Consider the following 17,713-nt stretch of genomic DNA (forward strand, 5'->3'; position numbering starts at 1 on the left):
ACATTTAAAAATCAGGGTTTGGTAAAAAAAAAGAGTTGATAAAAATACTTTTGGAATAGAAAGAAATAAATGTTATTACTAATATAAGAAAAAAAGAAAAATAATATTTCACAAATTAATTTAGAGTCATTACCAAAAAAAGAGAGGGAAATGGAAAGGAAGGAAAGGAAAAGAAAGGGAATGGAAGAGAAGGGAAGAGAACAAAGGTTAAGGAGGAAAAGGTTTAAAAAGTCCATTAAAATTCTCCATTCTTTAGTTTTCTCATCTATAAAATTAAATTTTTTTGACTTAATGGCCTCTTTTGTCCCTTCAGCTCTAAACTATGGGTCTGGGATGCACTGAGGAAAGATTTCCTTCATATATCCCTAGCTCTTTTTCAAAGCAAGGATTTTTGACATAGCTGGAGCTCAGGAAAAATTACTGATGTCTTAATAATTCCTGATGTGTAAACTATTAACTTCTGGGATAAGAATTACCCATCAATAGGGTAAAATTGTTGGGAAAACTGCAAATACTATAGCAAAACCTAGGCCTAGACCCACATCTCAAACCCTATAACAAAATAAGATCAAAATGAGTACAGGATTTAGACATAAAATGTGGTACCATAGGCCAATTAACAGACCAAGATCTATAGAAAGAGAAGAAATTTGTGACCAAACAAGAATTAGAGCACATTTTAAATTGTAAAATTGATGATTTTGTCTATATTAAATTGAAAAGATTTTGCATTAATAAAACCAATGCTGCCAAGATTAAATGGAAAACAGAAAGCTGGGGTACAATTTTTATAGCTAGGGATTCTGTAAAAGATCTCATTTTTAAAATCTACAGAGAATTGAATTCAATTTATAAGGTTATGAGTCATTCCTGCAGTAGTTAAACAAAGAAATTATGTGTAAAGATGCTTCAAATCATGACTGATTAGAGATAAACCAATCAAAAGAACTATGACTTCCCACCTCACATCTATCAGATTGACTAAGATAACAAAAAAGGAAAAACAATCAATGCTGGAGAGGTTGTGGGAGGAATGGGAAATTAATGCACTGTTGGTGGAGTTGTCAACTGGTTCAACTATTCTGGAGAGCAATAGGGAACTATGCCCAAAGAATAATAAAACTGATCATACTCTTTGACCCAGCAATACCAAAACTAGGCCTATATCCACAAGAAATCACAAAAAAATGGGAAAAGACCCATATGTTTCAAAATATTGATAGTAACTTTTTGTAGAGGCAAAAAATTGAGAAAGCACTGAACAAGTTATGGTATATGAATATTATGGAGTATGATTGTTCTATAAGAAATCATGAATGGTCAGACTTTAGAGAAGCATGGAATGAAATACAGGATCTGATGCTGAGTGAAGGGAGAACCAAGGAAACATATGTCACATTAATAACAACACTGTGGGGGTAGCTAGGTGGAACAGTGGATAGGGCACCGGCCCTGGAGTCAGAAGGGCCTGAGTTCAAATCCAGCCTCAGACACTTACTAATGACCTAGCTGTGTGACCTTGGGCAAACCACTTAACCCCATTTGCCTTGCAAAAACCTAAAAAAAATATATGACAACACTGTAAGTTGAGCGGCCTTGATGGATACAACTCCCCTTAGCAATTCAGAGAGCTAGGACGACTCTGGAAAACCTGTTATGGACAATACTATCCACATCCAGAAGAAGAAAAAGACAACAAAATAAACAACCCCCCCAAACCCTACAGAATCTGAATGAATACTACAGACACTTTTAAAAATTTTCTCTTATGTTTTTTCCTTCCTATCTCACAGTTCTCTTTCTTTTTCCTTAGTTCGAATTCCTCATACTGAAAATAACTAATCTGTAAATATGTTAAACACAAATGTATATATACCATATTCACTAAACTATTTGATACTGAGAGATGTGGTTTGGGAAGGGATAGTGGGAGGAAATTATGTAACTTATAAATAAGCATCTGCATGTGGATGAATGTTGGAAAACTTTCATAACATGTAACTGTAAAAATATAATAAAATACTAATTGATTAAAAAAAGAAATTCCTGTTGCATTTTACCCTATTGACGAGTAAAATACAGTTTAGAAAAAGTGAACATTAGCCTAAGGGTTCATAAATGTAGAAGATAGAGAGGGCACAAGGCATCAGAGGAAGGGGTAAAAATGAACAAAATTATCAGAGATTGTGAGATAAGTACCCTGAGGAGATGTCTTTTAAGAATCCCTGTAGGGGCAGCAAGGTAGTGAAGTGGTTAGAGCACTGTCCCTGGAGTCAGGAATACCTGAGTTCAAATCCGGCCTCAGACACTTAATAATGACCTAGTTGTGTGACCTCAGGAAAGCCACTTAACCCCATTTGCCTTCCAAACTCCTAAAAAAAAAAAAAAGAAGAATCCCTGTAATCTGATTGGTCATTAGTGTTGCAGAGGAAGTCAAGGAATTGCGAAAACTTTTAATAAAGTTTGTTCCGTCACTAAGTCTCTTCAGATTGTCCTAAAGACAAACTCACAGTTGGAGGAGAGAAGATCATCTCCAGATCCCAGGGAGGTCAATTTTGGTGAGTGATTCTTGGTTCTAAGATTTTAACTTTTGCATTTTTGAATATGAGATTCAAAGCTCTCTACTACATCTTAACAGTAAATACTAAATCATCTTTGATCTGACTGTGCCTCTTTGGCATTTGAATGATTTTTGACTGTGGCTTTTTTTTCCCTCTGACCTGATATCTCTGCATAGGCATAGGAATATTCTTTTGAGGCTTCATTAAGGAGTTTCTTTCAGGAATTAGCTGATCAGTGAGTTTCTTTTATCATCACTTCTTCTAAGATATCTGGGTAGTATTATTAATATTCAGTATTTCCTGACATATTTTATCTAGGCTCTTTGTTTTTTAGTGAGAGATTTTGGGTAGTCCAATGATTTTATTGTTTTCTTCACAATGCTTTCATCATCAGCTGTTTTTGATATCATGTATTTTCATTTATTTTCTTGCACAATTTCACCTTTTAATAATTTTTCATATTGTCTCAAAGAATCATTGAAATTTATTTAATCTATTCAAATTTTTAGGAAATTTTTCATTTGAGCACAATTCTGTGCCTCTCACGTGAAACTGATAGATCTATCTCCAATTTTTTCTTTCATAGCTATTATATTTAATTTTTCCTGTAGCTTTTTCCTTTCTGTTACAAAAATAGTTTAACTGTTAACAAACCTCTGGACTAATGACTCCCAGGAAGTCTAACTGAACTTGTCCCCAACCTGTTTTTCTTCCTGATACATTCATTCATTGATTATAGAAGCTTTGGAGTCATTCTCTTTTTCATCTGTACCTTGAGATGTCCTTCCTACACAATAACTCTTTACAGTGATTCAGTATTTGCTTGATTATTCCTTCAGATGATTTCCCAAATTTTGACTTTATATTAGTGTCACATTTTATGTCTATTTCTTGGGGAAAATTCTTGCCTAGTCTAGATTCAGCATTCTTGACTTATTGAGTGTGGCAACTTAGGTATGAAAACTACAAGCTACCAGTGCTCCCAAAGTAGTCTGCTCCAAGGCACAGTCCATCACTGGCCTCTTGGTCTGGGTTCGGATGAGAGCAATTGGAATTTCAAAGTGGCACAGAGGAAAGAATGTCAGTCTTAGTCAGGAAGATGAATTCAAAATCTGTCCACATAGTTTTCTTCCACTAATATTGATATGCCCAGTGCCCTTCACCTTCCTTGTCACCCTCTAGGGTAGCACTGACAAGACTCAAGAACTTTTCTTTCACACCCTGGATGCCTAACATAGATAATGTTAGATTTTTGTTTCTTTTCTAACTCAAAATGTGACTCTCAGGCATCACTATCTATATCAGTTTGACAGAAGAAAAAGGAGTCTTTGGGGCCTTAGGAGCTGTGGAGACCATTGATGCAGGAAAGGAAACTATCCTAATCAAAAATATGTTCTAATACAAATCTTTTTCTGTCCTCTTGGCTTAATTTGATTTTTGTTTTATTAGTGATTATGCTCAATAAAGCTTGGCCTGTAATCACTATATTTCTAGCTTCATTTTTTTTGCTGAGAATTAAGGTCCCTTTGTTTTTTTTAATGCTGAAGATGACCTAAGTCAATGGTTTCCTAGACAAAATCCTGATTTGGAAATTTAAAAAAGTTTTAATTAGATCCTTCTACAACAAGAAGAGTCATTTATTCTGTAAAGTAAGATAAACTTCTCTGTACCTCTAACACTGAATTAAGATTTGGTTCAAAGAAGTCAGAAAGGGTTTTCATTAACACTTAATGGAAATTTAAAGCTGAAATTCTCTTTCTTGTTATCCCAAGTCATCTACAGGGAAATTTCCTCCAGGAAAGGAAACCTGGACAACATCTCTTCCTAGAAATGGCATTCTATTGTTTTAGAACACGTAGATTTGTTCCTGTTTTCTCTAATCATCTTTGGAAGCAGGACAAGTAGTGGTATTGCTGGGTCAAAGAGTAGTTTCATAATTCTTTCAACATAATTCCAGACTGCTTTACACAGGACATTTCATTAAACAGGCTTCATTAATGTCCATAAGAAGAAGAGAGTAGCATCCATCCCTATGTCTCACTATTCCTGTAAACAGTATGCTTTCTACATCTACCAATCTTTCTCGGCAGCCAAGTATTACAGTGGATAGAGCTCTGGGTTCAAGGTCAGAAAGACTTGAGTTCAAATCAAACTTCAAATCCTAGCCATATGTGACTCCAGTTTGGTTTTGTGTTTTGTTTTTTTGATGATCATATTAAATAAGGCCTGTCCTGTGATCTCTATCTCCTTAGATGTCACCTTTCCATGGGGATTAAGAACCCTTTCTTTTTTTAATGCTGAACATGACATGATCAGTAGTTTGTAGCAGAAACCCAGATTGGGGAACTAAAGACAAAAAAAAATTGGCAACCTCCCAATTGAGTCAGATCTTTTACAACCAGATGAGTCATTCATTGTGGGAAGTGGGTTACATTTCTCTGTACCTTTAAGTGTTGAATAAGGACTTGATTCAAAGAAGCAGAGAGGACTCTCCTAAGCATTTATTGGAAAGTGAAAAATCTCCTTGTTGTCCTAAGTCACCTGTAGGGAAATTACCTCCAGGAAAAGTATCTTGGCCACAATCTCTGCCAGAAAAAGGCATCTTGTTGCCTTCATAATATTTCGTATTATTTTTAATTTGTGGAATAGAACAATCATTTTCATAACATAACAAAATTCTTAAAAGACGATTGCACAAAAAACTGCAAATCTACGGTGTACAAGTTGCTATTCCTTTTAAATATAAAACAAAATTATCAGGAAATTATTTTCTTCCCTATCCCCTTACCAAGAGATGGCTACTGTTAGACACACACACAAACACACACACACACAATGTGTGTGTACATATATAAATATATTTGCATATTTACATACAATTTGTTTATATTTGTATATTTATATATACATATAAGTAAAATGATCATTTATATACCTCTATTTGTCAGGATTTTCTCTGGAAGTAGAGTGTATCTGTCTTCAAATGTCCTTTAGAGACAATTTGGATATTCATTATAGTCAACATAGTTTATTCACTCAATTCTTCAAACTTTTTAAAGCAATATTGCCATTATAAACAGTGTTCCCTTGACTCTGCCCATTTTGTTCTTCTTTATTTCATGGAAGCCTTCCCAAGTTTCTCTAAAATCACTGAGTTCACCATTTCTTATTACACAGTAATGCTATTCTATAACGCGTTCACTTACTCCCCAACTGATGAACATCCCTGCAATTTCACATTCGTTGCTAGTGCAAAGAGAGCTACTCTAAAACTTTTAGACCTTGAAGGTTCATTTCCTTTTTCCCTTGTCATCTTTGGAAACAGACCAAATAATGCTTTGTTGGAACAAAAAGCATAGGCAGTTTAATAACTCTTTGAGAATAATTCCAGATTACTCATTGCAAGGCATTTTATGTAAGGGAAGACTTCATTGACATCTGGGTGAAGAAGAGTAGGACACCATTCCTTGGTCTCATTATTTCTAGAAATAGGGAACTTTGTAGATCCATCCATCTATCTATCTATCTTTCTTAGCAGCTGGGCGGCACAGTGGATAAGAGCACTGGGACGAGAGTTAGAAAGGCCTGAATTAATATCCATCCTCCGAATTTCTATGACTTGAAGAGAGTCACTCGAACTCTTCTTACTTCCATTTACTTAGCTTTAAAATAACAATGGGGGAGGCTAGGTGGCGCAGTGGATAGAGCACTGACCCTAGAGTCAGGAGGACCTGAGTTCAAATCTGGCCTCAGACATTTAATAATGACCTAGCTGTGTGGCCTTGGGCAAGCCACTTAACCCCATTTGCCTTGCAAAAATATTTTTAAAAATAGCAATGATAAAATAATAATCATAATAATACCTACGTTGTATAGGATTGTGGTCAGGCCCACATGGAATGATATTGGTAAGACCTTTGGAATAGTGACAGGAATAGAGTAAGTATTTTGTCAATATTTATTCTCTTGCTCTTTTTTTCTCTTTCTTTCAACAAATTTATGTAGAGAGATAGATATACATATATGTGTGTATGTTTATATGAAGCATGTGTAAGTATGCACATCTGAACATATATGACAGATTTTTAGAAAAATACTATTTCCCTTCCAACATTAAGTAATTGTTCTTTAATGTTACCCTGGGTGAAGAGAATGTTAATGAAGGGAGGTAAAGGAGACAACGGAAACAAACATTTATTAAGCATTTCCTGCCTACTGTGCGACACACTTTATAAAGTTTATCTCATTTGAACTACACAACAATCATATTATAATCTCCATTTTACAGTTGAGGAAACAGAAATTACAGTATTTAGGAAATGTCTGAGACTGGATTTGAACCCAGCCAGGTCTTTCTGAATCCTAGAATCCCAGAACCCTACCTAGCAACACCTAGTTGACATACCAGCAGTGTCATCAGTTTAGAGTCAATGTTTCTGACTCAGTCCATAGAAAAGAATTTTAAAATAAGTGTGTCTAAAACAAATAAATATTATGAGTCACTTGAGAGTGGAAAGAGAAGGAGGTCAGGTTTTGCCCAATACAATAAATTGGGACAATTAATTGTAAGAAGAGAAAAGTTTCCAGGAAATTGTTCCTTCTGAATCTATCATTCCTGAGGAAACAAGAAGTATCTAAGAATTAAGAAGAAACAAAGCATAAAATGCCAGATCTGAGTTGGGAATAACTAGGAATAAAACTTTGATATGCTCTTTAACTTTTCATTATCCCTAACTCCATCCCTTCCAACTATTTCCAAGTTTAGTCGTTTTCACCCCCATGATATCACTAATTTACATCCCATCTCCCTCCTCTCAAACAGTGGATTTCATGGGTCTGGCTATCAGAACCCAGATGTTTAACTAGAAAACAAATTTCCCATTTCAATAAATTCCAGTGGTTCACTCTCATTACAAAGATCAAATAACAACCATTCCTAACCAAGCCAGAAAATGTCATTGAGGCTTATCAATTGACTTTCTCTGTATACTCAAAGTAATGACAGCAGAATTGATTCTTGTTGGTTCCTATCGGGTCCAGTAATCTCTTTCATCTGGTTCTTTGAGGTAGTTGTCCTCTACACCTTAAATGCAATTCTCTCCCCAGCCCTATCCCTCAGAATTCCTCATGTCCTTCAAGGCTCAGCTCAAGAAAACCCGGACTCGTGAGTCATCCTCCAATTCCTGCCACTGCCTTTCCCCCATTTTTGTCTTTTTGTGTATCTCAACATGAGACCCTATTAAGTGGCAACCTGAAAGACAAATGTCTGTTGTGTGCTGCATGAACTATATCGAAAGCAAGGTCTGGTCCTCAGTTGATGAGATAGTGCAGACCCTGATGTTTCATACCTACCATGAGAAACTGATAGGAGGGAATTGGAAACAGGCCAAAAGAGACCCCCCCTGGAGGGTGATTATAGACAGAGATGGAATGGCATACTCAGGCTCTTCTAGTTGTAAATTGGTATGAAAGCCTGACCACCATGTCCCCTGAATTACAAGGCTTGTGACCCTAGAGATTGCTAAGAGTAGACCTCCCGTAGGTGAGAGAAATCCATCTTTTGATCATCTAATCTGGGATTAGATTTATTGACTTAATCACTCTCTGAATAAAGGTTATCAAATACTCTAGACCATTTTCTTTGGTATGTTCTAATTTGCAGAACTCTGATTACTGTTGACTTTTGCTAATACAAATGACTTACCTTCTATTCAGTCTTCCTCTTGTCTTTGTAAGTGCAGATAGTACCAGGATGTTCGACATCCTACTGTCTTCCAAAGTGGACTTGTCCTCAAATCATATCTAACCATCATGTGGGAGCCATGTCCATATATTTATCCCATCACATATATTTATAGATTAGTCATACATTTTTCTAAATATACCCATATGCATGGTTTTTACTACCTCTAACTCTGTTGTAAGCTCTTTGAAAGTAAATACGGTTTTCTTTTGTCACTATATCCCCAGTAACTAGCAGAGTTCCTGGCTCTCAGTAGGTGCTTCACAAAATATTTCTTGATGGATGAACTTCATTTGACTCAAGAGTAAAGAGAGGTTAAAAACAAGGGAAGTGATTTGCCCATAGTCACTCAGAAATGCATTGTTAAGGCAGAATTCTAATCCAAATCTCTTCTGGGATGAAAGATACTACTATAATAACTAAATCACAATGTAACCTCTATTTCCTGGAAAGTATAGTTCCCAGGAATATAGCATGATTGGTCCCAAATGATTGGGGGAGAGTCACCTCATTGTTTTGTTACTGGGGATCGCTTCCTAAAGATAATACATTAAAGGGAGGAAACCTAAGAACAAGATCTGAGACTCCAAAGAGATGTAGCAGACTGGTGTCATTTTCTGCTGTTGGTTAAGACCAGCTAAGTATCCTTTTTCTCTGCTTTTTTGCAGAAAAGTATGATAGAGGCAAGTATATCTGTACATACATACATGTACTCAGTGATACATGTCTGCAGCTTATAGATAATATTACTATAGCTATGTCAAATATATGTAGATAAAGCATTTTCATCTTTGTAGCTTGGTTATGAATATTTTCTATAGTCTAATGAAGCCCATGGACTCTTCCTTTTAAAAAGAATTTCTTACTACTTGAAAGAAATTGAAATCCAATTAGATATTAGTGATAATTAAGATAATTTCCTTCTCTCCACGTTCATGGAACATGCAAAAAATATTCATGGACCTCAGGGTAAGAGCGCCAGGCAAAAATAGAAACACATGAATGCATATCAGCCTGGGATCTACTTAATATTTTTCTGTGAGTTTAATCCTTTCTTTATACATTTACATGGATCCCCTCAATCAGAACAGCCAGAAAACAGGTTAGTCTGGAAAATGGGGAGCAGCAGTAGGTTTTGCTTCTGATTTCTGATCTTTTTCATTCTCCTTGGAGACATTTTTTAATATGTCCCCAGTTTGGTTAGAGAGCTTCAGAAGCCCCTATAGATCAAGGGTGTGGAAGTTCTCGTTTTCAATCCTAAAGGCCCAGACTCTGACTCAGGGTGAGTGGATCCCATAGCTCCTTGATTTTCTCCATTCTCAACTGCATTAACAGACTCACCCTTTCACAGAAATTGTTCCTAGAGCACATCATTTATCAACTAAGGAGAATCTGAAGCCAAAGCAGTTAACAAACCTGACACCTACAGTTAGTCATGGTCTGTGCAGGTTAAGCACCTGGAGTTCCTTCCTCCTTCTGTCTCTACTTTCTCAGTAGAACATCAGTTAGCTGATGACAGAAACAATTCCATTGTGTACTCATTCCCAGGACCAAGTCCAATGTTGAAAACTATTCTGGACCAAGAATTTCAAAATCATATGTGTTGAGCAAATGTTGTTATAGTTGGGTCCCCCAAAACAATAAAAAAATAACTGAACTGCCTTTCCTCCTTTCCAGAGGTGGGTGGCTAAGAATATGGACCACTGTGTAGTAGACTGTTGGACTTAGGCTATAGGATGGTTAGTTCTACTCAACATATTTTCTTTTCTTTATTAATTCTTTGATTTTAAAAAAAAATCACTGAGGGAGAGTACACAGAAAAAGAAAAACCATGAAGTAAGAAAAGTTCTTGAGAGAAATTTTAAAATATAAATTAATGAATAAATGAATTAATGAATTCATAAAAGAGTAAATGAATAATAAACATATGGAAATATATTATCTGAATAAACAAATCCCTAAGGCATTGGATAAAATGATTCAGTGCATCATTAGACTTGTTCACTTAGATTGTAGAAAGAAGGCAAAAACCCGTAAACTAGAGAAAGCAGAGGAGAGAGGAAAATAAAGGGTGAGTTGGTTGGTGTTCTTCTTGTCCTTCATAATCAAAGGACACCATGACATCAAATGAATAATGACACAATATGCACGTTATTTTGATTATAGGGACAAGAATATTATGCAAAGATAGACTTTTTCCTGTCTTTCTAGAACAGTCATCACCACATGACATGATCTAGCAGGAAATAGACCTTCCGGTGATGGTCTGGATGCTGTGAGAGTCTTTGGTCTTTAGCATGTGACTCCCTCCTATATCTGCAATGTACCATGTGCTTCAGAAATATGGGGCATAACCCTAGTATGCTGATTTTTCTGGCAACAACTTTGTAACGATACAGTATAGCCAACCTGTCTCTTGATGGTTGGGTTGTGGTCAGAGAAGAAAGGAGAGACAAATGTAGCCCCAGTCATCTCCAGAAGTCTCATTTCTATACCACACGGTCACATTATGACAAGAGAAAGAGGGAAGGGGAAAATTAAACAATTTTTTTAAGTTTAAGTTATGTGCCAGCATAATGTTAAATGCTTGGGAAAAAATAACAAAGAAGATTTTCTTTGTAATGTCTGCTAATTGGGTGGGGTCCCACCCATGATGGGAAAGGCTGCTCCCTGAGGATTTTGTCTATCACATCCTTCTGCATAGGTTTAAAATAACCTATAGGAGATAGTTTCTGCATGAGGAAATCAGAAGAGGAAAATCTTAATCCTAATTGAATAATTGGTTATTAATATGAGTGAAATAATCTTTTCTCTCACTAGGAATTGAGACTAGAATAGGTATTTCTTACTCTGGATCCATACCTCTGTGCCCTTTGGCAACCCCCCTACTGCACCTTAGAGAAAGTAGGCAAGGGGGGTTCAATTCTTGGAGGAAGAGATGTGAGTAAATCTCTGGAAAATCTCTGATTCCCTTTTATGTCTTCACATTCCCAGGACATCTGAGAGGAACAGGGCTTCCTGGGACTGGAATCAACCACCAAGACTATGTCCCCCACATCTGAACAGCAGGAATATGTTCATGACAACAGGACAGAGAGAAGTATGAATGGGACTTTCCATTTTGCATCACCTGAAGAATTTCATGTGGTTGCCTGGGTGCAAATCCTCTCCCTGCTCATTGCCCTGGTTGGGCTAGTGGGGAATGGCCTGGTCCTGTGGCTCCTAGGCTTCTGTATCCAGAGGAATCACTTCTCCGTCTACATCCTCAACCTGGCTGGGGCCGATGCCCTCTTCCTCTCCTGCCACTTTCTGATGATCATAAATGATTTCGTTCAAGATTTTTATTTTTCTTTAATAAGCAAGATTGCATTCTACATCAGGTACCTGTCTTATACTGTGGGGCTAACTCTCCTGGCCACAATCAGCACTGAGCGCTGTCTATCTGTGCTCTTCCCAGTCTGGTACCGATGTCATCGGCCCAAGCACACATCTACCACGGTCTGCGCTGTCCTCTGGGTTCTGGCCACTCTGTTCGAGATCACATTTTTTGTGGTTTGTAATCATGTGGATACTAAGAAATTCTGTATCGACTTCCTCATCATCGAATTCGTGTGGTTCCTTCTTTTCACCCCCCTGATGTGCGGGTCCAGCCTGATCCTGCTGCTGAGGGTCCAATGCAGCTTCCAGCGCCAACAGCCCCCCAGGCTCTACCTGCTGGTGCTGCTCACAGTCTTTGTCTTCCTGCTCTGTGGCCTGCCCATGGGGATCAGTGGCTTCATACTGCGCTTCCACAGAGTTTCCATACTTCTTTGGCTCCCTTGGCCCCTGGCCTGTGTGAATAGCAGCGCCAATCCCATCATTTACTTCTTCCTGGGCATCCAAAGACATAAAAGAAAAAGGGATCCGCTCAAGGTGGTCCTCCAGAGAGCCCTGGGAGATGATCAGGAACTAGAAGAGGAGACAGAGGACACCCCCAACATCACTAGTCCAGAGGCTTCATTGTGAGACCAAGATTAACATGCTCAGACCGGGGAGCCTATGAAATAAGCCCTTTGCCCCATGTCCAACTTCAGACCCATCCCACCTAAACCAGGATTCTCCCTTCCATCTCTTATGCTGATGCCACAGATTTGAATTCTAAGGGATGAACAAACATTTAATAAATACCTCCTATATTTCAGGCAGCTGACAGTACAGAGGATAAAAGCTACAGGAACTGAAAGGGAAAGACTTGAGTTCAGATCTGACCTGCTGTGTGACCCTGTGTAAGTCACTTAAATCTGTTGCCCCAGTGTGCTCATCTGTGAAATATGAGTTAGTAAAAAGAAATGACCAGCAACTCTGTTGAGTTCCCCTGTCCACTAGGGGATTCATTCAGGTCAGGAGAGAAAAGAAACATGAGTACACTTGGGTGGGGATGCTATTGTTTACTGTTAGTATCAAACAGTTGTTTATAGCAGAAAACTACAAAATTAGCATACAGGATAAAAACAGTGATTTAATGCTAACTTGGGCAAGATGTGACCTGGCAGGATGTAACCCAGGTCAAGACGTTCAGAAACAGGGCTATCAACAAGTGAGACCACAAATGACACAGTTGTGTTATCAAGTCAGAGTTCTGTAGAAAGCCTTCAGCTTGAGGGTCACCAGAGCTTAGGTTTTTAGTCATAACTGACCTTCCTACCCAAACTTAATTGAGTAGCTCTCAACACCATTCCCTTAGCTTTACCAAGAAAACCTCAGAAGAGGATCAGAAAGAGTCAAATGACTGAGACCGAATAACAAAAATAGAACAGGTACTTTAAGTAAAAGTTCTTAAAGTATTTTACAAGTATCTCATTTAATCTGCACAATACACATGGGAGGTAGGTGTTCTCATGAGATTCATTTTATATTTGAAGAACCTAAGGTGGGCAGAGATTCAGTAATTTGCCCAGGGTCCCAAAGCAAATACCTATCAGAGACTGGATTTAAACTCAGATGTTCCTGACTCTAGGTCCAATACTCTGTGCTCATTGGAGCTCCATCACTTGCTGGAGGCTTCTTTACTTGGGGAATAAGGGACAGTATTGGGACAGCTAGGTGGCACAGTGGATAGAACACCAACCCTGGAGTCATGAGGACCTAAGTTCAAATCTGGCCTCAGAAACTTGATAATTACCTAGCCATGTGGCCTTGGGCAAGCCACTTAACCCTACTGCCTTTCAAAAAACCAATAAAAGAAAAAAGAAAAAGAACCTCATGTGGTACCAATCCAGAGGAGGTCTACTCCAAAACATAGCCACTGTACCTATCTTGAAGAGCATAAGAAGTGTAAATACATCCTGCAATACCCCATCCTCTCCTTGCAAATCTCTGAATGAAGGTAGAGAGTCAGGGGTTAGACTCCTCAAGGTTCCCTGGGCTGTGCTCCCCCACCTTGTCTCCTTCTGGATCCACAGGGTTTACCCAGCCCTCGATGCCCCTTCCTCTCCCCTAAACAAAGGAGATTCCAGCTCAGCTATGTTTCCCTCCTTCCCACTCCCGTTCCCCATGCCCCTTTCACTCCCATCATAGAGCTGAGCCAAACCCTTTACTCCTTCTAAAAGTCAAGGCTGGCCTTGCAACTTCTCTTGTTTCCATTCTGTTTGTACAGTTCTCAGTCTCTCTCCGAGACGCTGCTTTCTATGTTTCTGTGACTCTATTTCAATATCTTTCACTCTGTATCACCCAGTTCCTGATGAATGCAGAGACTGTAGGAGTGTAATAGCACACACACACACACACACAAACACACAATCTCCAATAGAATATCCCAGTTATTGAGCTTCCATTTGATTTATCCAGTGAAAATGACTTTTCACTTTCCTCAATGCTATCAAGGTACCATATTTTACCTGGTCCAAGAATAGTATACTATAACCATCTGATTTTTTTATATTTATTATTCATGTTATCAATTATGTCACTATTTTTTCTTATGTTAAAACATCTCTACATTCGTTCTATAACCCCTTTTTAGTCATAATGTATAACTTTGGAAATATATTGCTGCAATGTTTTAGCTAGTATTTAAGATTGTTGCATCCATATTCATTAGTAAAATTGGTTTATAATATTATTTTTCTCTTTTTAATCTTCTTGCTTTAGGCATCAGTGTCATGTGTGTTCATGAGAGGAGTTTAGCAGGATCCTCTTTACCTATTACTCCAAATCATTTATTTAATTTTGGAATTAGTTGACCTTTAAATGCTTATTAGAATTCACTTATAAGGCTATCTATTCCTGGTGCTTTTCTTAACTTTGGACTATTCAATTTCTTTTTCTAAAACAATTTTATTTTGATATTTTATTTTTTCTTCCAACAATCTGGTCAATTTGTAGTTTTGTAAATATTCTTCCATTTCATTTAAATTGTTAAATTTATAAGCACATCATTGAGAAAACAAAATACTACTATTGATTTTATTTAATCTTCCTAACTAGAAGATTCACATTTTTCATTTTAAATGATAATTATTTATTGTATATATCTGCATAAAAGTAAACTATGTTTTTAGGTTTTTGCAAGGCAATGGGGTTAAGTGACTTGCCCAAGGTCACACAGCTAGGTGGTTATTAAGTGTCTGAGGTCAAATTTGAACCCAGGTCCTCCTGACTCCAGGGATGGTTCTCTATCCACTATGCCACCTAGCTGCCCCCTTTTTTTCCCATTTTTTGAAACAAATTAGACAATCTATTGGGTTTTATTGAAATTAACTTTGTTTTACTTATTGATTTTAGACTAAAAATGAAATAACAGAATGTTGGTTTATGCTTGAACTTTTTATTCTTTAAGATCTTACCTAGAAATCTATAGGTCAAAGATATCATTAAACATGTCAACCTTAACATAAAGTTTTGGGGGACTATTTTATATAAAATGAAGGAGAGTTGACTGTAAGCTCTACATTTAGAACAAGTCCATTCGTCATGGCTTTGGCAATGCTGAGAGATAATCAATAAAGTTCTCAAACCATCAGAATTTCTTCTTTGTTCTTTTGTGTTCCAGAGGCACCACACCAGAAGGAAACCCAGGAGTAACCAATTTACTTAGTAATCTGAAAATGGGGGTGTTTGACCCAAGGAGATCTCAAGGAATAGTCAGCAAGAGGATGTTCACTGACTAAATAGGAACCAGAACATTTCTTAGAGAAGTGATCTTGCACAAATAGGGTTTCTGGAGGACAGTTTGATAACAGTTGCTAAAGTCTGATATTTTTTACCATAGAATAATAACTGTCATTATCAAAAAGGTTTGCAAATACCATAGCTTGAAAATGGACCAGTTCCTTAGAACATGCTTGCTGTGCTTTGTCTTATACCAATGCAGATCCCTGATACCAACGAAAAAGATAATTTCATCATCATACAAGACACTAAGTGATTCCCACTCAAGGAATCCTTGTTTATGGCCTAAAGGGAACATATAAAGGTCCTTAATTCATCAAGCACATCTAGAAGTTTCACCAAGTCTCTGAATGAAGTTGGACAGTTCCCTCATTATACCTAGAACATAGGAACTACTATTTCCACCACTTTGGATATGAGAAAACTCAGAGAGCCTCAGAGAATCTGCATTAATACATCTGGATTACACAGTTAGTAAGAGATAGTATTTGAATTCATATTTTCCTGACTCCAAGTCAAGAAACCTATTCATTATGCTAGATTTTTTTTTCACATAATCTATGGGAACTGAGGGATGTATAGACAGAACAGGTTTGCACTAAGATGATGGGATTGTTCCTGGTTCTAAGAAAGAGAGAGAGAGAGAGAGAGAGAGAGAGAGAGAGAGAGAGAGAGAGAGAGAGAGAGAGAGAGAGAGAGGTTTCTGATAAAACCAAAGGTAGTTTTTATGATTTCTGGGTAGGTAGTTTTAATTGTTACTTGGTCTCTACATTGTCTACACAGCCTTTGCTATATGCCTGCTAGTAATATGAGCCAAAGCATATACCTGGTAAATTTCCTGGTAAATTGTTGCTCCCTTTCTTCCAGTCATTTCTACTCTTGGACCCTGGACCTTAGGAATGATTTTTTGCCTCATAGGGAGGTATGGTGCCTAGAAGATTGTTGAAGCCAAAAGGAAAGGAGTGGCAGAAAAAGTAACCAGGGAAACTGTACAAAGGTCACTGATTGCATCCTATTTCCACATGGGAATAACATCAGTGTAGAAGCAAAGAACACATCCCCCTCAACATGGGAAATCTAGAGAGTGCACTATTTGTTACAAAAGAGCTTTGAATCAAGAATCTAAGAGGTGTTTCCTCCTTTTACATATCTAGGGAGTATCAAAACTTCCCCCAATCTAGCCAATGAGATAAGAATTTCACCAATTCAAAGCCATCCTTATATATCAGCAATGAATCACTCTGTGATTGGAAGCAACAGTTCATCATCCCTGAATATCAAAGTTTAAAGTCAGCACAAAGGGAGGAAGGTAGACAGAGAGGACCATCATGAAAATGTGCCGTGGGATGACTCAGACAGGAGAGCCTATGAAAACCATCTCTTCCTTGGCTTTCTGAGCAATCTCAGCTGCATCCTCACTCCCATAAAAGAGAGCATCCCTTTACAATCCCGGTAACCCTGTCTCCTCTGTGGGACTAGAAATAGCCCCTGAAGTTGGAGACTAGAGAGTTTCGTTAGGGAATATTGTTCTAGGGTCTCATCTACAGGTAGAAAACAACAAATATTTATCCCACTGGCCTGAGGAGGAGAGAAGTGGGAATGTCATCCTCTCATGCTCTTTACTATTCCTGCCCTCTCCTGGTCAATCTCTGTAATAAGGTGGATATGTTGCCTTCAAGCTCCCTGCCCTTCCCTCTGCTTCTGAAGAGAATTTCCAGGTTTCACTCCCAGCATCTGTTCCTGTCCCTCCCTCCCAATAGCACCTCCACTTTTCTCCATTAAAGGAAATGATTCTTTGCCTCTCACCAGCAATGTTCAAATTGAATGTCCTTTCTCACTTTGTTTTCACCAGGAATGATGAAGTCCTACATCTGATCATTGTACTATTATTTAGATGATTTGTGACAAACTAGTTATTGCAGCCAAAAAAGGAACTTAGCATCTTTCTCTCTCGTGTCTCATAGCCTCTCTCTCTCTCTCTCTCTCTCTCTCTCTCTCTCTCTCTCTCTCTCTCTCTCTCTCTCTCTCTCTCTCCCCCCCTCCCCTGTGGTTTTATAAATAAGACAAAAATAGATTTAGAAAGGCAGGGATTCACCTTTCTAAATAGTTAAATAGTTCTAGTCACATGAAAGATTGGAAGCCGAGGCTTCTTGACTCCCAGATCATAATACCATTCACTAGTGTCCAGAAAACGTCTGTCAAGATCTTTGTAATAAACTCTACCATCTGGGAGCAGCTAGGTATACAGTGGATGGAGCAC

General features: G+C 37.8%; 1 protein-coding gene across 1 annotated transcript; it reads left to right on the forward strand.

Annotated features, from left to right (window-relative positions):
• Positions 1 to 2,478: 2,478 nt before the first annotated feature.
• Positions 2,479 to 15,878, forward strand: LOC141518639 (mas-related G-protein coupled receptor member X1-like). The gene is made up of 2 exons (XM_074230836.1): positions 2,479 to 2,558; positions 11,299 to 15,878. Exon 2 carries the CDS (start codon positions 11,350 to 11,352, stop codon positions 12,307 to 12,309), a length of 960 nt encoding a protein of 319 aa, XP_074086937.1. The 5' UTR covers positions 2,479 to 2,558; positions 11,299 to 11,349; the 3' UTR covers positions 12,310 to 15,878.
• The last annotated feature ends 1,835 nt before the right edge of the window (positions 15,879 to 17,713 follow it).

This window comes from Macrotis lagotis, chromosome 3 (assembly GCF_037893015.1).
Source record: "Macrotis lagotis isolate mMagLag1 chromosome 3, bilby.v1.9.chrom.fasta, whole genome shotgun sequence".
Classification (NCBI taxonomy): Eukaryota; Metazoa; Chordata; class Mammalia; order Peramelemorphia; family Peramelidae; genus Macrotis; species Macrotis lagotis.